The sequence below is a fragment of the Cimex lectularius genome, unplaced genomic scaffold, assembly GCF_000648675.2.
Source record: "Cimex lectularius strain Harlan isolate CLEC.00 unplaced genomic scaffold, Clec_2.1 scaffold206, whole genome shotgun sequence".
Taxonomy (NCBI): Eukaryota; Metazoa; Arthropoda; class Insecta; order Hemiptera; family Cimicidae; genus Cimex; species Cimex lectularius.
In genome coordinates this window covers 74,456-96,455 of record NW_019392762.1, presented here as the reverse complement: position 1 = coordinate 96,455, position 22,000 = coordinate 74,456, and the positions used below count along the sequence as shown (strand labels likewise).

Here is a 22,000-nt window from a genome sequence, read left to right as displayed (position 1 = left end):
TCTTAGTTTGTACATATATAATCATCACCGAAGATGTCGAGAAGACAAAATACCTCTGATAGGAGCCAAGGTTATTATGTAATAATATAATATAATCGCCCACAGACGAACACAGAAATATTTTTATAAATTGCAGTTTAAAAAAAATGACGACTTGGTTTGACACATTCAGGCGCGTTTTTAAGTGGTTTTGTTCCACATAATCATCACTGATGATGTCGAGAATACGAAACGCGTCTGATAATATCTATTGACCAGGTCATCTAATAATATAATGCTCAGACACACCATAGAAATGCTTTTATAAGTTACAGGCTAAGAAAATGCTGACGTCTTTGTTTGACACATTCAGGCGCGTTTATAAGGGTTTTAGGTCGGCATAATCATCACTGAAGATGTCGAGAAAATACCGCTTACAGTAGGCAAGGTTATCATCTAATAATATAATATAGCCTACAGAGGAACCACAGAAATGGTTCCCAAAGCTGATGATGTCTAGGTTTAGCCATTCAGGCCGTTTTTAACTGGTATTGGTTCACATATTCATCACTGAAGCTGTTAAGGACGAAATAACACGAAGTCGAAACAACAGAAATGTTTTTATAAATAAAGGCGAAGTAAGGACTCCGTTTTGACCTGATAGTCGCGTCTTTAAGTCACTGAATCACTGAAGAAGGCGAAAAGCAGAAACTTTTATAAATGACCGTAATCAGCAAGAATGAGCCAATGTATAGATTCATTACTTCTCAGAATTCAAGAGAAAATTTTACATTTTAAGTATGTTTAAATGGCTTAATAGTTCGGCTAATGAGGTGTAGATTATTCTCAAGTTACAGATTTTTAAAGGTCTTCTTTTCATCGGACCGTTCATAAAAAAAACACCCAACCGCAAGCTCAAAGTGATATGTGTCTCAGTTAAACGGATCGGTGCGCAATGTTCTTCCCCCTTTCTGATACTATTACCATCTCGAAAATCGCAAAAAGGTATCATTTACAACGGGGCGAGCTTTAATAACCGCTTTGTAAACGGCCCGACTCCTGTGGGTCGCCTTTGTAGTTAGTTTAAAACTTTAATAATCCTATGACGAAACGTTTAAAGGGCCGGTGGTAACAAGGAAGTTGCGTTATGGTGATATTTATCGGGAGGGGTCGTCGACAAAAGGTTTCGGCTCGTATTTAAAGTTTCGTACTTGGAAGTTGATATGATCAAGTTGTCCTTCTTCATAATCGGGGTGGGCCCCCTTTTTTTTGCGAAACCGCACTGTTGCAATCTATTCACACTTTTGACCTGCATTATCGCCGAAGAACCGTCTCCCTTTTCCCTCGAATTAGCATAAGCCGTATGTGATACATTTTTTTTAAAGCTCAGATCCGACATGCTTAAAAAAACCGCTTACGACGTGTACATTGCGACTCCTATTCAAAGTTTATGTTTGAATGTCCAGCCGACCGAATCATATATACAACCCTATTGTATAAGTCACACATTATACAATGTACTGTTTGTTTTGGCTAAAAATATCATTATTAAAGCGCCTATATGAAAAAGCCTAAAAAGCTTGTAAAATATATTAAATGTCCATTGTTGTTTTGAAAGATTTGTATACCATTTGTTGGTGTGTTGATTTCAAACGGGATGTTTTAAGACACAGTCCGACAAGGCCATGTGCAACAAGGCAAAATTGGAAAATAGTTGAACCCAGTCCCAAGAGCTATTTTTGTATTCTTCCGTAAAACCTATGTTGCAAGCTGTTATTTTTTTAAATCAAAATTTAATTGTCCGATGATGTCTTCCAAAAAGAAACCGACTCATCCAGATATTCATATAGTCGGAATTATCGTAAATTTCCAAGTCAGATTGCGCCAAATGACACGTAACTTTAACCCCAGCATAAAAATCATCACACGTGCTCTACATCTGCCGCGTTTACGCGTTTAAACATACGAGGCTGTTTTTTTCGAGCTCAAGGCCGGGTCATTCCTGAGGAACAACACACGTGATGATTAAAAATGGTAATGAACTGATGATTTTGGCCCGGATATACTCGCTGAGTCGTCAGTCGCGTTTATTCTTTTCGGCATAATCAGTTTTGACTCCTATTTTGACAATTGTTCTTTCTGGGCCATTGATGAATCAGTGAAGACGCCGAAGACGTTTGCGTAAGGGATATAAGCAGGGAGAGGCACTAAATGAATAAAGGCACCTGACAATCCACTCTGGGATGATAGGCAGATCAAAATGATAATGACCAAATTAGAGATTCTAGGGTTAAAACGCAATATTAATAACCTTCTTTTATTGGGATTATGTGAAATTTTGGCCTGGTGTTTCCGATCATCTTTGGCCTATATTCGCAGTTTTTGTTTTTAAGTCGCATTTCACAATAATAATTGTTACTTTTGAATGTTATTTTGACAATCGAGTATTGAGACACTCTAGGCAATACAAAGCCATCTGAGAACAAACCCATCGAGGATAGCAAGTCAAAATGATCAGAAACTACCGAATTACGGATTATAATGACTGCATTATATTTCGTGGTCCGTTTGACCAAATAACTTCTTTCAATTGATTAATCTTTTTAAGTACGGTATTGGTTGAAATGGAAAATCTAGTGTCATGAGCGAAATTCGAACCCACGACCTTCGGCTCATGGGCGCGTCTTGGGTTCGAATCCCGCTCGTGACACTAGCTTTTTCATTTCGACCAATACCTTACATACAAAAGTTAATTTTTTTAAACGAGGGTTCGCAACGGCAATGGACATATCAACCCTCACGGTGCCGGCGTTTTTGAAAAAATAGCCCATTTGTATGTCGGGTTCGAATGCAGGGCCGCTGGATTCGAACCCCGGACTATACCTTACAGTGATGAGCGTGTCAACGCCTAAACCGTTGCGACCACCGACTCAAAAAAAAGGATAAAATGCCTTTAAATATTATTTTTATTTAAATCTATCAAACATTGATTTTGAATAGGCATACGTACACTTTTGGCTCATTCGTTTCAGATCGTTTTTGCCCCTTTTTTTGCCCTTTTTGGCCTGTCAGTCACGTTTCATCTTTTCGCCATACCCAACAGTGGATTTTCTGTTACTTTTAAAGTAATCTCTTTTTTTTTTTGTACAATGACGAATCATCGAAGACGCTAAACACGCTTGGTACGCGTAAAGGTTATAAGCAGGGAGAGGCTATATAAATTAACGCATCTGACAGACAAACCCAATGAGGATAGGAGGAACAAAACGATCAAATTACAGCCTGCAGTGACTTCGTTCAATTAATTTTTCTTTTTTTATGTTAGGTTTTGATTGAGATGAAAAAATTAGTGTCACGAGCGGGATTCGAACACACGACCTTCATATAAATAATCGATTTTTATTAAAAACTACCAAACTTTAATACTGAATCGGTTCATGTACAATTTTACAGTTTCATCTTTTTGATACTCAATTTTCATGTGCAATTTTGACAATCGTGTCTTTCTGGTACTCTTATGAATCATTAAAGAAGCAGACTGGGTATGTAAGGATATAAGCAGGTTGAGGCAATATTAAAAAACTGTCTGATTGACCCCCATCCATCACCCTGGATCATAGAGCTAAAGTAAGAAAAATTATCAACATATGTACCTACTTAATTTGGATTCTTTCTTCCTTCTTACATAGGCCGTTAAAAATAGTTATAATAAAAACTGCAGTAATTAATATTTTAAATACATATTGGACTTTTTGTTTGAAAAGGATTCAGCCAAATTTTTGACATAAAAGCGGGTAAAACTGAGCATGGCTGAAATAGCAGGGGTGTTTTGTATTATTGGAGTTAAATTGGCAGAGGGCTGGGTGTGACTAATAAGAGGCAGATGTTGGCCTCGGGGGATGGGGGATGACGGCGAGGGGTGCCGTCCCGTGCAAAATACTGCGCATCTAACCCTCGGTGCCTGGGGGGAAATATTTCTGGACGCGTCTCGCTGTGTAAATTGAAAAAAGGCGGATTGACGTACGTGCTCATTACGTTGTTTGTTTGCACATCTCCCGGAATGCATTGGGTTGAGGTGATTTTTTTTTCTGGGAAAGGTCGAAAAGGGTTGGTAAATATACTGGGGCTAAGGATTTTAACATAAAATTCTACGTTCAACCACATCCAGAAACAAAGTCTAATAAATACAACTGTTTTAATTAATTGTAGATTTTCACATGATTTTCTCCGAAGGTAAGAGGCAGTAATTTAGCATTTCTGTTCATTTTTTAGGCGCATTTCGTATTTTCGTCAATTTCAGTGTTGGACTGAGTTTTATTTTGTTCTTTTAGTCCATTTTATTTGTTAGCAAGCCAGCAAGAATATGCTGATGAGGATGGAAAGAGGATGATAATGGCCTGACAATACTGAAACAGCGGGATCATACGGACCAGAAAAGACCGGCCAGAAAGCGAACTTGTTTTCACAGACAAATCTCAAAAGGGCTTTTATAAACTAATAAGAAAAAAATAACAAAAAATGGCCTCCGTTTTGGCATATTAGACTAGTTTTTAAGTGATTTTACAAACATTACTGATGATGTCGAGAAGCCGTTCGCGAATGACTAACAGCGACAGATTTGGCGACCAGAGAAAATTGGCCAAACTGTATTAGAAAAGTGATTTTTTGATCCATATAATACCACTGAAGATGTCAGATATTTATCAACGTATCAGTTTAGAAAGACATAACATATCATCACTGAAGAGGTCGAGAAGCAGAAAAAAAATAAACCAGGTCATCATCTAATAATGTAATATCACAGCAAAGAAACAAACCATAGAAATGCTTTTATAATTTATAGTTAAAAGAAAAAATATAGGGTCTTGGCTTGGTGAGTAGGGTTTTTAGTCCGCATAGTCATCTCTGAAGATGTCGAGGAGCCAAAAGAACGTCCGATAGTATCTATTGCCTAAGTTATCATCTGATGATATAAAAGAATCAATCTCAGATGAGCCACAGAAAGTTACAGGTAGAACAAATAGGTTTTGGTTCAAAAATCATCACTGGAGATGTCGAGAAGCAGAAATAACAAATAAACTAGGTCATCATCTAATAATATAATATGATAGCAAACAAACAAACCAAAGAAAGAAATGCTTTTATAAGTTAATAGTTAAAATGAAAATAATAGGTTCTCGGTTTAGTGTGTAGGGTTTTCAGTTCGTATAATAATCACTGAAGATGTCGAGAAGCAGAAAAAAAACATAAACTAGGTCATCTTCTAATAATATACTATGATAGCAAACAAACAAAGCATAGAAAGAAATGCTTTTTATAAGTTAATAGTTAAAATGAAAATAATACGTTTTTGGTCTGGTGTGTAGGTTTTTCAGTCGACATAATCACCACTGAAGATGTTGAGAATCAGAAAAAACATATAAACTAGGTCATCATCTCATAGTATATAACGATAGCAAACAAACAAAGCATAGAAAGAAATGCTTTTATATGTTATAGTTAAAATCAAAACACTAGGTTCTCGGTTTAGTGTGTAGGGTTTCAGTCCGCATAATCATCACTGAAGATGTAGGGAAGCTGAAAAATCGACAGGATTCGGTTATTTTCGAATAATATAATATAACAGCGCACAGACGAACCAAAGAATAGCTTTTATAAAGTATTGGTAAAACAAAAATGACGGACGTCATTGGTTTGGCTTATTAGACGCGTTTTTAAAGTGGTTTTGTCCATATAATCCTTACTGAAGATGTCGAGAAGTAGAAAAACCTACAAAACCAGGTCATACGATTTGATAAGTAAAAACCAACCACAGAAATGCTTTTATAAATTATAATTAAGACAAAAATGATAGGGTCTGGGTTTGGTGTGTAGGGGTTTTAGTACGCATAGTCATCACTGAAGATGTCGAGGAGCCAAAACACTTCTACGGCAGTATCTCTAGACCAGGTTATAGACTCATAATATAAAGGACTCAGACGAACCACAGAAAGGCTTTTGTATGTTACAGTCAATAAATACTGGGGCGTATTGGTTTGGCCAGTTAGACGCGGTTTTGATTGGTTTTGGTTCACATAATCATCACTGAAGATGTCGAGAAGCCGATACGTATCTGACAGTACTCGGGTTATCTAATAATATTGTAATAACACAGAGACGAACCGGTGAAATGCTTTTATAAGTTACCGGTAAAACAAAAATGAGGGCGTATCGGTTAGAAGCGTTGTTTATGTGGTTTTGTCCATATAATCATCAGTGAAGATGTCGAGAAGCCGATACCTATCTGACAGTACTCGGGTTATTATCTAATAATATTGTAATAACACAGAGACGAACCAGTAAAATGCTTTTATAAGTTACACGTAAAACAAAAAATGCGTATTGGGTTGGCACATTAGACGGGTTTTTTATGTGGTTTTATCCATACAATCATCACTGAAGATGTCGAGAAGCTGAAAAATCTTCTGACGGAAAAGATTTTGGATAGGCAGGCCAGAATCAGAGTTGAAATGTCCAGATTTACCATGTTTTATTTTGATAGAATTTTTGACCGAATTAACTATGTAGCGAAAAGTTGTGATTTATCTTGTTCTACAGAATTATGAGGTATGAACACACTTAGCGATGTGTAATGTTAAATGGGAAGGCTATTTGATGATTGTAGGTCTTTTTCCATCCACTTTATTTACAATTAATCCCACAAAATTATTGTCCTTGTGTAAAAAATCGCACAGGGTAAAAAGCCAGCGTTTATTTTAGAACTGGCCCGAAAACAAGAAAAGATCGAACAGAGGAGAAATTTTCTGTCTCCGTGGCCAAATCCGAACATTCCGGGAATTCTGAATAATCGTCTTGTAATCCTAATTTGGCCAGATTTTTGTTGTTTGTTTCCTAGATCTTTCGGACGGAATTCCTTTGTCAGCCCTCACGAAATCGTGGTCATGTTCCGACTTAGCATCAAAACACCCTACAATCAAAACTTTAATATTCCAACTAGAAAACCTAGGGGGGGGGGAATCGTTATACACTCGTTTTGACGGATTCATAAACTTACTGATACATCAAAGGCTTAACCTTTTAATTTTCTCGCTTGTTTAATTCAAAAGTTTTAAAAAATACTAAATAAACAATTTCTTAAAAAGAATCTTAAAATCTGCCCTCTAATCTCCTGCTCTCGCGCTTAAAAATATCGAAACAGTGAAAAATTCTCGTTTTAAAAACCCTCCCAGAAAAATAATCCGCGTAACGAGGAAGGACGAAAATTCTTTTCCGCGCTGACAAACAAAAAAATGCAAAAATTTTCCAATCAGTTCGCAGGTCGTACACCCTGAAAATGATCTTATCTCCGTTTTCTTATCTTTATCCTCTACAAATTGTGCGCAACGAGTTTTCAACATTTTTTTTCGTGTAGAAATGTGTAGTGTTTAGTGACCGTTAGCCAATGATTATTTGGTGATCGTGACGTGCGGTCTGGTGTGACGTACGTTTTAGCAAAACATTTTCTTTATCGTGCCAACGTTTCGATCTTAATTGAGATCATCTTCAGGGCTCAGTGTTTGCTTTCCGCGTAGATGTGTCATTATAACATGATCACGACATTCAAGAATGACACATCTACACGGAAAACAAACACTTTGAGCTCAATAAAGATCGAAACGTTGGCATGAAAAGAAAATGTTTTTCTAAAACGTACGTCAGACCAGATTCTAAAACGTATGTCACACCAGACCGCACCTCACGATCTCCAAATAATATATATATTTTTTAATTTGCGATATAAGGTAAAAGGTTCATGACATACGTAGAACGTGTTAACTTTCAAGGACGTCAGATTGATCTCAACATGAAAAACTGTATATAAATATTTTATTGTTTGATAGTATCCTAAAATGTTTGCCCGCCTATCCTGGTGATTTTAGTGATTCAGAAGCTTTTCGCCGTATTCATTTTATGGTCACTCCCATAATAGAAATATATAAGTTAAAAACAAATCTATGATTTTGTAGTCCTGTTTTTCTGATCATTCTGGCCTATACTCACTCTTTTCCGACAGAATATTTTCCAGCTTCACGACACCTTCAGTGATATTTATGTAGACGGGAACCTCATAAAAACGCGTTAGACACGTCAAAACAAAACTCCATTATATTGGTATCACTGAAAATTTATAAAAACATTTCATTGGTTCGTCTGTGTGTTCTTGAATAATATTATTAGGTGATGATCTGACCTATGAGTACTGCCAGATGAGTTTCGTCTTCTCAACATCTTCAGTGATGATTACGTGGATTAAAATATTTAAAAACGCGCCTGAAACAACAATCCAACATCCTTTTGTTTTTTCTCGTAACTCATGAAAGTATTTTTTTGGTTCGTTGTTTGTTTTCAACTCATATTATTAATGACTTGGCCTACAAGTAATGACGGGCGCAGTTTCTCGACATCTTCAGTAATCATTATGAACTCCAAAATTACTTAAAAATCGGCGAAAAATATTTGTTTTACCTGAAGTTACAAAAGCATTTCTTTGGTTCGTTGCTCGCTATAATATTATTTTCTTAATTTATAGGTCATCATGCTATTTTTTCAGTTTCTCAACATCTTCAGTGATGATTATATCGTCCAAAATCGCTTTATAAAAAGCGTCTCACAAAACAAAACATCAATTGTTTATACTTACAACGTGCAAAAGCATTTCTGAGGTTTATCTGTATGTTATTGTATTATATAATCTTACGATAATCGGATCTATACGTTCTGTCGGTCTCCTTTCGGCTATTCGGCATCCTCAGTGATGTTTATGTGGACAAAAACCGCGTAAAACACGTCTGAATGGCCAAACCAAGACTGTTATGATTTTTATTTACCTGCAACTTATTAAAGCATTTCTCTGGTTCGTCTCCGCGCTATTATATTATTTTATTGGTTAATCTCACATCTCATGGTTTCTCGACATCTTCAGTGAAAATTCTGTAGATCAAAACAACTCTAAGTCAGCGAGAATATGCTGATGAGAATGGAAAGACGAAGAAAATGGGTGTTATAGTATAAACAGCGGGGTCTGGCGGACCAGAAAATATCAGCGCAAAAGTGGCCTTTATAACCAACACTTCGTAAGTGTTTTTTAAAAATAAAAAGTTAAAAAAAAGAATAATAATAGTAATAATAATAAAAAATGCCGTTTTGGCGTGTTAGACGCGTTTTTAAGTAATTTTAATCTACATATTCATCACTGAAGATGTCGAGAAGACGAACGAGTCTGGCAAAACAAAGAAGGGTTGGCCAAAAAGCGGACTATCAGCTTAAAAACCTATCTGGTTGTATTTAAACATAGAAAAGTGAATCTGTGACAAAATAACAAACAGACGAACCACCGAAATGTTTATAGATTACAAGTTAAAAACAAAAGGTTGAGGTCTTTGAGTTTTGTGTCAGGCACGTTTTTACGTGGTTTTGATCTAGAAAATCATCACTGAAGATACCGAGAAGCTTCACTTGGATTAAGGACTTTCCGAGTAAAGCACCCGGTTGTTATCTTCGAATAATCACTCATTTCGCTTATTTTTTTTTATATTATATTTTTTATTTTGTGGATTTTGATTTATAAAAAAATTAGGTTTGGTAAGCTTCGCTCGTATTAAAACTGGCAAGACAAGGACTATCGGCGGCGATTGGCTAGCCTATAAATAGGTGAACAACTTGTTTACTTCAATGCTATCTTAAAGTCGGTACGGTCGTCCTCAGACGTGTTTGCAGATAAGGCGAAAATGTAATTTTATTTCTATATTTTAAACAAAAAAGGAAGACTAGACGTGTTAAGATCGTGTTAACTTGTCGATTTATACATTATACTATATGACTTTGTTAGCATAAAGTTTTCCACTGTTGTTGTGGAGTATTGTACCTAATTTAGCTTTATTTTCTAGTAGTTTTATTTATAAATTGTAAAGAGTTTTGTGAATGATTCGTGAGAAAGGCGTGAACGATGTGGGGTTTTTGACGTTTCGGCCTTTTCGTTCGGCCTTGATGGCGCTATAGTGAAAAAAAGGTGTTTTTCGCTGAGGTTAGAGAGTGGATTTACCTTTATTCCCGTGGATCCTTTGAAATGCTGCTCCTTGAAGAGTTCCAGGAGGTTTTCCCTCGTCTCGAGATCCGGCTGGTTCTGACTGAGGAGGAGGTAAGCACGCCAATTGTCCGAGTCAAAGCCCCAATGGCATGTCCTGTTTTCGCGAGACTTATGCCCGTGGCATACGAATTGTCGAGGGGAGTAGAGACCGTGGCACTCGAGACACTCGATGCAGCGGGCCTCCGCGTCGGAAAATAGTTCCGGATAGCAGACGCCCTTGCATTTGCCGAAGCACTCGTGATAGACGTTGAACCCGAGGGCGGTCTTGGCCAGACCCCTAGGCGCGGCGACCGGCCTGTGCAGCAGAGTGCTGCAGAGCCTCTCCGCATCCGTTTTCGTGATGAGCCCGCAAGAAGGGGCGGTTTTAGGCAATATGTTGGTCTCTTTGAGCTCGTCCAACTGTTCCGGGTTGCACCTGGAGCAGAAGATCTGGAGCGAGTCGCAAACCTGGTTGATCTGGGCCAAATTGAAGTCCCTCAGGATGCTGTGTAGGAGTTGAGGGAGGCAGAGCCTCTTTTCCCCACCGACCAGGAAACACGTGATCCTTTCTCCGTGGAGGACGGTCTCGCAGCGCTGGCTCGGCGACCTGTCCGGAGCCGTGAGGATGGGCAGTTGTTGAATCGGGAGAGGAGGTGGTGTCGTGAACGGTTCGGGCGACGGCTCGGACGCCGGCTCCTTTTTCGTCACCTCCGTGAGGACGGTGCTCGGCCCTTGTAGACTCTTCGGAGCGCTAAGTTGGTAAGTCTTCAGCACTTTCTTCAGGTGCGGATTGTACACCTGTCCCATGAGCGTTTCCATGTCAGGTGCCTGCCGACATGGTACGACTTGCTGCCTTTCTCTTCGCCTTCTATCGATCCACAACACTCACAAACACACTGCACTAGCGCACAACACACACTAGATCACTGCCGGCAGTCTGAGACTTGTCTGCCACCCCTCGAAACCCCCACCAACTCCCGGGCCTGGTGGGGAGTCGGATCCCCACTCCTGGGCTCGTTCCGACTCGGGCGTCCGCGGACCGACTCACTCTCGCTCCGGATCTCCCCGGGGCCGTACTTATCTTCAAATCACGTCCTCCTCATGAAAAACTTCCATTGTTCTCAATGGATAAATATTTCCGATTACAACGACAATTACGCCTTCCACTTCACCAAAGTTCAACAAATCCCGTTGATCATAATCGATCGACTCCAGGCCTCGAAAAGTTTCCATCGTCTGCCCTCGCACAACTTCGCAAAATATACTCAGGTTTTACATTTCGGTTTAAACCCGTAGATCAACAATATCATTTAACCTATTTCACAAAAAATATTTCTTCAGGGCCTTATATTCCTTGGTTCCATATAGAGAGCGAGTAAGTATCTTCGATAAAGGAATCGTGTTTGAACACTGCAGCGTATCTTTGGGTCACCTTTTCTGATTTTTGGAGGAAACAAGACAAATGATATCACATATTGTGTTCCTTCATGAGTTTCCAATCGACCCTCTCAGTTAGATTAGTTAAATAATATGTGCAATTTAAAATTAAATTTGTTTAAATTTTACATAAGAAAAACTGCAGCCTAGATACCGAACGATCCAAAACCTTACATCACTGGGAAGATCTGAAGTGTATGAAATAAGATAATAGATATAACTTTACTCTGCCCACTCACCCTACTAGATGGATTCCACTTAGTTGAATTGAGTCATTCCTTCGCTCCATATAGAGAGCGAGTAGCAATGCGACCGTTTATTGCAGTAAACATCTGTTTTATTTCATATAGATCGTTTTGATTCACATGTCTGTGCATTGAAAGTTTGCATTTAAGAGAGAATATTGACTACCCCATTAGGACTCAATTATATAAATTATATAATAGGCTTAAAGTGGGAGGAATGGCGAGTACTTCATAGCCCTAGTTGTATGGCCTTATAGGAATAAATTTACTTAAGAATGTGCAAGGCTGTAATGGTAAGGTTTAGACTAGTAAAAAATCCAATCGTTAAGGGTTGGAATGACCTAGATGTCGATAGATCCTAAAACTTTTACATTTCCCAACCTAGCGTAGTAGTTCTTAACCCTGAAAACCTGCGCTAATAGGGTAAAGATTTAAAATGAATAAAAGGGTGAAATGATACTAGGGATGCAGTCTAAAGTGCCACCCTATGCGGGATTGTGATTAAGTAATCGTTATATTTATTAGAGTATGTATAAGTGAGGAAGGCAGATAGGCAGGTAGAGAAAGACAGTGGGAGAGAAAGCTAGAGCGAGCGAGCGAGCGAGAGAGAGAGAGAGAGAGAGAGAGAGAGAGAGAGAGAGAGAGAGAGAGANGAGGTGCAAGTGAACAAAGTGCACGGAGTAAAATTTTTATTCATGTTCGAAGGTGAATTCCGCCAATTTTTGAAGATTTTTTTGCCGTGATGTGCTGTGGATGGTTGTGTTCTTTTTTTTTTCTTTTTCAATTTTCCGAAAGATTGATCGGCAGGATCGGCCTGTCGCCAGGCGGCGAAGACACCTACGCCGATGGGATTTTTCGTTAACGGTTCATAACGTGGAAGATGGATCGTTTTCGGCCTGCATAACCGTTCAGAAACTGTTTGCCGACGCTGAATCTTTTACAACCGAGTAGATCACATAGTAAAACTCGATCCACTTAAAACATATTATTCGACAACCACAATAATAAAATTAAACTTTTATTTTTATTGTTACAAAAGAAAGAAAATTTCTATACGCTACACTGTATAGCTTTTTTCTTTCAAATTAACCCCTTTTCCCATCCAAATAAGTTTTTTTCAATTTCACAATTTTATTTCCTTTAGAACACTAAAAACTATAGTTTTGAGATTTTTTTGACATAAGATAAATTGAGCCCTTAGAAGACCATATGAAAATTAATCACAATTAAAATTTAAAATGATAAAAATTAAATACAAAAACAAATAATGCTCCTTTTAATTTGAGAATTTGGTTTTGCATAAAACAATTGGTCTCTTAAGACCCACATGCAAATTAATTACAATTAATATTAAAACTTATATAAAATTATTATTTTATTTTATATAAGTTTTAATTTTAATTGGCTTCTTGTGGAGCGGGTTTAGGTGTTGACACGGCGCTCATCACTGTAAGGTAAAGGTCCCGGGTTCGAATCCAGCGGCCCTGCATTCGAACCCGACATAATTACAAATGTGTTTTTTTTTTAACAAAAATAAATAAATAAATAAAGGAGTCTTCTTTTAATTTGACAACTGAGAAAACTTGTGCTTTTTAATAGTATTTTTTAAGTTCAAATTAAAAAGATAACCAATTTTTTTTTTAAATTTCATTTTAATAGTTTTTAATTTGAATCAAAATAATTTCCATATGGCCTCTAAAGGACAACAACATTAACATATAATTTTTTATAATTGTAGTACAAAAGAATGAAAATTTCTGAAATCTACAATAAGTATGGCTTTTTTCAATCAAACTAACACTTTTCCCGAGGAAATTAAGCCTTTTTTTAATTTTTAATATTTATCCATTTAATTAATTTTTTAAATTACAAAATACACCTGTTTAACGTCAAATTGACCCGGTTTAATTTCAAATTAGATATTTCGTTTGAAACATTAAAAACTGTAGCTTTGTTATTTTTGGACATAAAATAAATTGAGCTCTAAGAAGACCATATTAAAATTAATTACAATGAAAATTAAATATTATATAAAATAAAATAATGTGATTTGATGTCTGTAAGAAATTGTGTTTTTTTAGAAGTAAAATTATTTTTTATTTAAAAAATTCAAATTCAAAAGGTAACCAGTTGATTTTATATTTCATTTTATATCATTTTTAATTTTTAATGAAATTAATTTCCATATTGTCTTCTAAAGGACAACAATATTAACAAATACATTTTTGTATTTATTGTATAAAAGAAGGAAAATTTCTATACCCTAGAATATGTAGTTTTTCCATCGAACCAAACTAACCCTTTTCCCTATGAAATGGTCGTTTTAAAATTTCAAATGAAATATTTTTGACGTCAAATTGACCGTGTTTAATTACAAATTAACCCCTTTTAATTAGTTGTAATCTATGAAACCACTTCAATTAAAATTATATATATACATCAATATTGAATAACAATATGTTGAATAACATTTTGACTATTTTTTTTTCTTTTTCCAGGGGGATTTACAAAGTGCAAGTCCTCTGGCAGTCAGGTTAGTGAGCATGCTACTTAAAAGACATGATTGTTTCAATATTCAACATACCGACATTTAACTCGTTAAAATATCCTTTTATCACTCCCGTTACTGATACACGCCCAGTTACACATACAAACAATCATTACAAATTAATAATTAGAAAGTGCGTGAATTATTAATGTTCAAATATTGGCACAAAGCGCAATCTGGACGTCCACTTGAAAATCGGTATATGTGTTGGTCTGATGATATATATATATATATATTCATCTTGCTATCAACTCGGCGTCCACTCGAAGAAATTTATATCTATAAAAGATTCTTTGCATTGGGTGACTTATTGGGTCCGTCACGCGGGTTTTTTGACTTATTCAAACGTTTCGTCATTGGGCCATCTTCAATGAAGAACTCCTAGTAGCGGGTCCGTTTGTTTATTTTACATATATTTACAATCATGTTTCACTATTTTCCATATAATTGTAAAATAATGTAAATTGACGGTGACGACTGAAAAAAATGTTAGTCCTTTTTTTGCTACAAGGTACAATTTGTAATTTACTTTTAATTAATTTCTCATGGTCTTCTCAGGGCCAATTTATTTTGCATTTAACATTGTTATCAAATGGAACAATTTTACTTATGTGTTTATATTTCAAATCATTTCCTAAGTCGCCCTGTTCCATCAAGGAATGAAACAGATGATCCAACGACTCGTTGCTGTGTTGAAGCACTATTCCAATATAGGATGTCATTCCTACTCGCTCTCTATATGGAGTCAAGGAATAACGACCTTCATTTAAGTAGAACTCCTCGAGCAAATTTTCTCCGACAGACACCAAAAGTAAGTCTTCTTGTATGAACCCAGTATAACCTTCTTAGTCGGTTGTGCCTTCGATTCTGAGAGACCACTTTGAATTTACTTGGATTTTATTATCAATTTTAGCGCCAGAGTTTTTGGAGGGGGTGGGGTTAGAAGTTGATAGGTTCAATATTTGTGACATTAACAATGATTTTTTTTCTGTTGAGGTTATCAAACAGTAAATGACAAAGTTGTCAGGGTAAAGGAGTATTTATTGTTTCCTTTTTTTCGTGTGTGTGTGTGTGTGTGTGTGTGTGTGTGTGTGTGTGTGTGTGTTTCTACCTTACAACTAATGTTCCATTGTTAGAAGGATATAATGGGACGATTAAACTTCGACTTAATTGTAACATTGGGCTCGCCCACTGTTATACCCAGGCAAATATGATAAAGCTTTAAAATATTAATTTTGTATTAACGTGGTTATTATATCGTAGGATTAATTTTTAACTTTTTCTATCAAAGCGAAGATTGATGAAGGTTTTTTTTCCTTATGGTTCGTGTTATCCCTCAAAAATTTTATAAATTTATTTTCCTTATAAACAGTACAAAGAAACGTTGTCATACTCGAATTCAAAAATTGAAAACAAGAAAGAAATATTTGTCCATGTTTGAAATGAAAATAAAACATACAAAAAATTACTTTCAAACACATGATTTAGTACCGTATTTTTTTTTTTAATAACAAGGGGGATATCTGGTTTCATTTTCGAGGGGTCTAGTTTTTTTACACATTAAGTTAACCATGTCGACAACGAATATAAATTTATGGTAAAATTTATTTACGAGTATTTTCGCTCAGAGATCAAGTTCTAAGTCGTAAACAAGGAAACTAACAAGGAGAGGCAAAAGTCGTAGGATCACGGATTTCAACGTAACTTTTTTAGTGATACTAGGTCGAAAAGTATTAGACGAGTTGAAACCAATGGGTCAATAGGTTATTATAAATCATTTGTGTTTTTCCGTAAAATAATAAATCTCATTGGATTACACGAGATTAGATAATTGCATATAGATAAAAGGTAAGGCGAATTTTGATGGAGAACCAAGTTTTTTTTAAGTTTTCAAGTAATATATCTACTTCTTCAAACTTTGAAACTATTTTTAATGCTCTACATGGTTTGCAAGTATAAAAATATTCTTAGAATTTATTAAATTATTGTTTCAGACATAATAAATGTAGAATCGGTGGGTGGATGATTATTATAGTTTTTTTGGGGGGGAGGGGTGCAAAACACGAATTTCAACTTTTTATATAATACAATTAAAGTTTTTAGTTGAGATAAAAAAGTCAATGGCACGAGCGGGATTGGAACCCACAATCTTCGGCTTGATACGCCGCTGCTCTACCACTTGAGCTATCGTGACCTCGATCCACTCGGACACCAACTTCCCATCTCAACCCCACCTTTGGAATTTTCCCTCCTTTTTGCCATTTTTCAATTTGCCATTGACTTTTTTTATCTCAACTAAAAACCTTAATTAATTGTAATATATTAATTGGTCAAGCGGACCACGAAATTAGTGAATTTTTATATAATTATTTTCAATTAATTAATCTTTAATTAAGGTATTGATTGAGATAAAAAAGTCAGTGCCACGAGCGGGATTTATTTCATTTTTCATCTCAGCCAAAACCTTACATAAAAACAATAATTTGATTAATTAATATGGTCAATCAATTAAGGCGTTGTTTGAGATAAAAAAAGTTAGTGTCAGGAGCGGGATTTGAACCCACGACCTCAAGTGGTAGAGCAGCGACGTATTTAGTCAAAGGTCGTGGGTTGGAATCCCGCTCGCGGCGCTGTCTTTTTTATCTCAACCAAAACCTTAATTAAGGATTAATTAATTGAAAAGAATTTATTCCGTTAATTGGGCCACGAAACCTAATAGCATTTTTATTTTAAATTAATTTATTATTTTATTGACAGCTTAAATTCATGCAGTTTCAAAATCAGTAAAAGACATGGGATTATAATTTATAAATACTTATCACTCTTTGTAGGTAGTGGAAAAATAATTGCTTTTGAAAGCCGATAATGAATTTACCATTTTAAAAATTCTGATAAAATAATAAAACTCATAGGTTTGGCTCAATCGAAACAATAAAAATGAAGCACAAATTCAATTTTTGCTGGATTCGTCGAGGGGGGAAGGAATTTTGTTAGAACATTGATATTGTTGAATCTAATTTGTCATTTTTTATTTATTTCTTTATTTTTTGTAGGGGGTTTGGTAAAAAACAATTCCATGTAGTTTTTTTTAAAAAGTAAATACTTTACTTATTTTTTTGCACCTACGTCTCATTGTTTTGCTTAAAAATGCATAACATGATGGATGATTTTATCCAAATTCAATTTAATTACAATAGTTAAAAGGGGTTTCTTCTTTGAGTCTATATCAACGAATTTAAGTTTTTATTTCCATAATTAATAAAACTGCCTATATTATGAAATTTTATATCACCGGTTCTGATTTGTCTAAAAAAAGCCGGTGTTAAAAGGTATGACAATTTTTTGTCATTACGCTTATTTTAAAGGGTTCTAAATCCCTGTTAAGTTTCTTACGGGTCGGTGAAGTCCGTTCCAAAGGCATCACAATTTTTGTTGGCATTAGTTTACAGGGTTCTAAATCCTATAAATAAAGAATGGGACCAAGAATGCAACCTTGTAGGACACCGGCTCGTATCCGTTTGACGAGAACTTGTTGCCGCACCTCACTCCGAAGGAACGGATAGATAGATAAAAGTAAATAAATAAATTATTGCATTATTCACAAGGAAAATAATATTTGACCTAGCTCAGCCATTTAAGCAAGAAAATAGAAGAATAACGGCCATTATTATTTATGGTCGTTGTCATATATAATGTTTAATGCTGTTTTTTTTAGCAGATATAGTATTCCCTCGACTCTAATATATTTCTCATATTGTACCTACTTTACATATGTTTACTTGGCTAGAAACGAAGGCGTTTCGGGCGATTTGTTATTTGCTTCGATCATTGCGTTCGCGTTTAATTCCTGACGAGAAAATCGTCTGATCCGACTATCCAAACATTCATTTATTTTTCAATATGTCCGATATGAACAAACATTTACAACATTGCACACTGACGTCGATTCCGTTTGACGTGTGAAACGTCGACTTTATAATTCAACCTTCGGCTAGCGGATCGTTAATAATTCAATACTTTAAAAGGCGAATATTGTAATTATGTGAGCACTTGACTACAAATAATTTACACTAAGTGCGAGGGTAAATAATTCATAAAAGGGCCTCGACAGGCGTGGCAGGTATCGACTTTTTCAATCAAACACAATACACCTCTTACATTTTTCCTTTTGAAAAGAAAATATGTTTAAAAAAACAACCTCAAAACTCACTATACTAACCGTTTTTTTAGTTGAAATTATAAAAAATACATAAATAATAATGTTATCTCAACCAATACCTTACATAAAATTTAATTAATTGAAATAAGTTATTTGGTCAATCGGACCACGAGCTCTAATGGATTTAATAAATAATAACAATGTATTTTTGAATAATAATACCTTTTTTGCTGTTTGTTTAAAATTTTATTGTTTGTATTGTAGGATGTTGAACATATAACCTACAACCTCATGACATGAGACCTTTTCAGGGTTAATTAGATTTATGTGTGCGGTGTACATNTATGTTTAAAAAAACAACCTCAAAACTCACTATACTAACCGTTTTTTTAGTTGAAATTATAAAAAATACATAAATAATAATGTTATCTCAACCAATACCTTACATAAAATTTAATTAATTGAAATAAGTTATTTGGTCAATCGGACCACGAGCTCTAATGGATTTAATAAATAATAACAATGTATTTTTGAATAATAATACCTTTTTTGCTGTTTATTTTATAATTTTATTGTTTGTATTGTAGGATGTTGAACATATAACCTACAACCTCATGACATGAGACCTTTTCAGGGTTAATTAGATTTATGTGTGCGGTGTACATACCAACAATGTGTCATAATATGTACAATGTCGATAACAATTTATTTAATATCGTTTTATGTTAATCGTGTACAGTTTTCCTTTTCCCAACTCAAATACAAAATCATTTTTAATAAAAAAATTATATTTGATTGAGCTTTTATTAAGTTTTATCATCTTTTAGTCAAGATACTGGAAATAAAAAAAATCGTAAACATTTGTATGGGGAGATATATTTTTATAAGGAAGTGTGATAAATGGCCTATGTTCTAATAAAATTTCACGGGCTATGCGGAGATTCGAACCCAGAACTTCTAGCGAGACCTTCGGGTTTAATTACATTTATCTGTTCGGTTTACTTCCCAACGATGTTTCATATGTAAAATGTCAATAACTATTTATTTAATATCGTTTCATCTGAATCATGTCTAGTTTTCTCTTTTCCCAACTCAAATACAAAATCATTTTTAATTTAAAAAAAGTTATATTTGATGGAGGTTTTATTAAGATTTATCGCATTTTAGTCGATACTCGAAATAAAAAAATTCGTAAAAATTTTATGAGGAGATATGTTTTTGTAAGGAAGATTGATAAATGGCCTATGTTCTAATAAAATTACAGCGGTTATGCTAAGATTCGAACCCAGAACATCTAGCGAGACCTCTTCCGGGTTAATTACATTTATCTGTTCGGTTTACTTCCCAACAATGTTTCATAATATATAAAATGTCAATAATAATCTATTTAATATCGTTTTATCTCAATCATGTCGTTTTCTTTTTTTCCAACTCAAATAGAAAATAATCAAATACAGCCTCATTTTTAATATAAAAAAAATTGTTTTTGATTGAGCTTTTATTAAGTTTTATTGTGTTTTAGACAAGAAGCTGAAAAATAAAAAGGCGTAAAATTTTTTATGGGGAGATATATTTTTTTAAGGAAGTGTGGTAAATGGCCTATGTTCTCATAANCCGAAGGTCGTGGGTTCGAATCCCTCTCGTGCCATTAACTTTTTTTCATCTCAACTAAAAACCTTAATTAATTGTCATTTTTCATAATATGTACAATGCCAATAATCATTTGTTTAATATAGTTTTATCTCAATCATGTCTAGTTTTCTCTTTGCCCAACTCAAAAACAAAATCGTATATAAAGAAATTTTTATATTTGACCGAGCTTTTATCGAGTTTTATTGTGTTTTATTCAAGAAGCTGGAAAATAAAGAAAACGTAAAAATTTTATGGGGAGATATATTTTTAAAGGAAGTGTGATAAATGGCCTATGTTTTAATAAAATTACACGGGCTATGCCGAGATTCGAACCCAGAACTTCTAGCGAACCCCTTCACGGTTCATTAGATATGTATTTCCCAATAATGTGTCATAGTATATACAATGTCAATAACAATTTATTTAATATGGTTTTATCTCATGACTAGTTTTCTCTTTTCCCAACTCAAATACAAAATTATATTTAATAAAAAAAATTAAATTTGACTAAGCTTTTATCGAATAATTATTCAGAAATCGTTAGATGCGGTCTGGTGAGATGTAGGTTTCAGAAAAACATTGTCTTTATCGTGCCAACGTTTCGAACTTTAATGAGATCATCGTCAGAGCTAAAAGTGTTTGTCTTCTGTGTAATTGTGCCATTCTTGCGTGTCGTGTTGAGAGTCGATTTCTGAATAATTATCGATTAACGGTCACTAATCACCCCACACTTTTATCGAGTTTTATTGTGTTTTAGTCAAGATGCTGGACATTTTTTTTAAGGAAGTGTGGTAGATGAACTATGTTATAGGACAAAAAAACATACACTTGTATTTATTTGTTTATATTGCTCAACAATAAATTAGATCTAAAGATTAATAATTAATGTTAAGATTTAAGATTACTAATTAATAAAGATTAATATTATTAATTCATCCCAACCACAAAGGAAATATTGGAAATATTCAAACAGATTTATTGTACATATGTTTAAACAAATGATTTAAAAAGCCCAATTATTAATTTTATACAGGAAAAAAGAAGAAAGCGTAATTATTGTTAGTTTAATTTTCTAACGAATTGGCAGTGTTTGTTTAATTTATTTATTTGAGTTTTGTTTATGTTTTCGTGATTACTTCATTTTCATCCAGATGGTCATTGACCATCGACGTATATTCGAACCTTTATTTCTTGTACATAAACGTGTCATTACGACTGCCGTTAATGGACTCGAAGGTTGATATGTAATTCCTAATAATTGAGAAAACAGAGGGAAATTGCCAAGGTGGTATCGATGGCGATCAGATTATATTGCCATATTGGAAAATGAGAGACAAATCATCCAGCGACTTTATGCACCTCAAGAACCGCAGCCGTTCCTGGTAAATTTCATCAGCCCTGATGACTATATCGGGCCGTTTTCTGCATACAAATAAATGCACAACCGGTTAATAGCAGACTACCGAGCGAAATTGCCGATAATTTGAATTTCGATTACGGCTATTAGGCATTTATGAAGAATGAAGTCAAAGTAAAACGGCCAGGAGAGTTGGAGTATGATTCGCTATCTTCGAAAGGGATAAGATCTTTTAATTTTTTTCCGGAAATATTCGTGATTCATGAAAATGCGAGATCAGGCTAAACGGATAAAATTAATAATGTTTCACTTAGGATAATAAAACGCTTTTTTATTATTCCTTCTTACACTTCGTACATTCACAAAAGAACGTTACAAGTATATTTCGATAAGTCTTCCAAGTCTCCAATATTCATACTAATTGATTTATGTATTTATTGTTTCTTTGGTCTACTTAACAACACTTTAAAATCATTTTATCGTTGCTTTGAAGCGACAAGTTGCAAAACTTTTTTAAAATTATGCTCAACAACTCGCC

At 34.8% G+C, this 22,000-nt stretch overlaps 2 protein-coding genes across 2 annotated transcripts in view; one reads left to right on the top strand and one right to left on the bottom strand.

Moving 5' to 3' along the window:
* Positions 1-11,037, bottom strand: part of LOC106670987 (ski oncogene) — a 194,456-nt gene extending 183,419 nt beyond the window's left edge. Inside the window, exon 1 of the mRNA XM_014401707.2 lies at positions 10,061-11,037. Coding sequence (XP_014257193.1) covers positions 10,061-10,903 — 843 coding nt within the window. The 5' untranslated portion in view covers positions 10,904-11,037. The remainder of the gene's footprint in view (positions 1-10,060) is intronic.
* Positions 1-22,000, top strand: part of LOC112127075 — a 234,897-nt gene that overhangs the window by 153,448 nt on the left and 59,449 nt on the right. Inside the window, exon 2 of the mRNA XM_024227398.1 lies at positions 14,265-14,299. Coding sequence (XP_024083166.1) covers positions 14,265-14,299 — 35 coding nt within the window. The remainder of the gene's footprint in view (positions 1-14,264; positions 14,300-22,000) is intronic.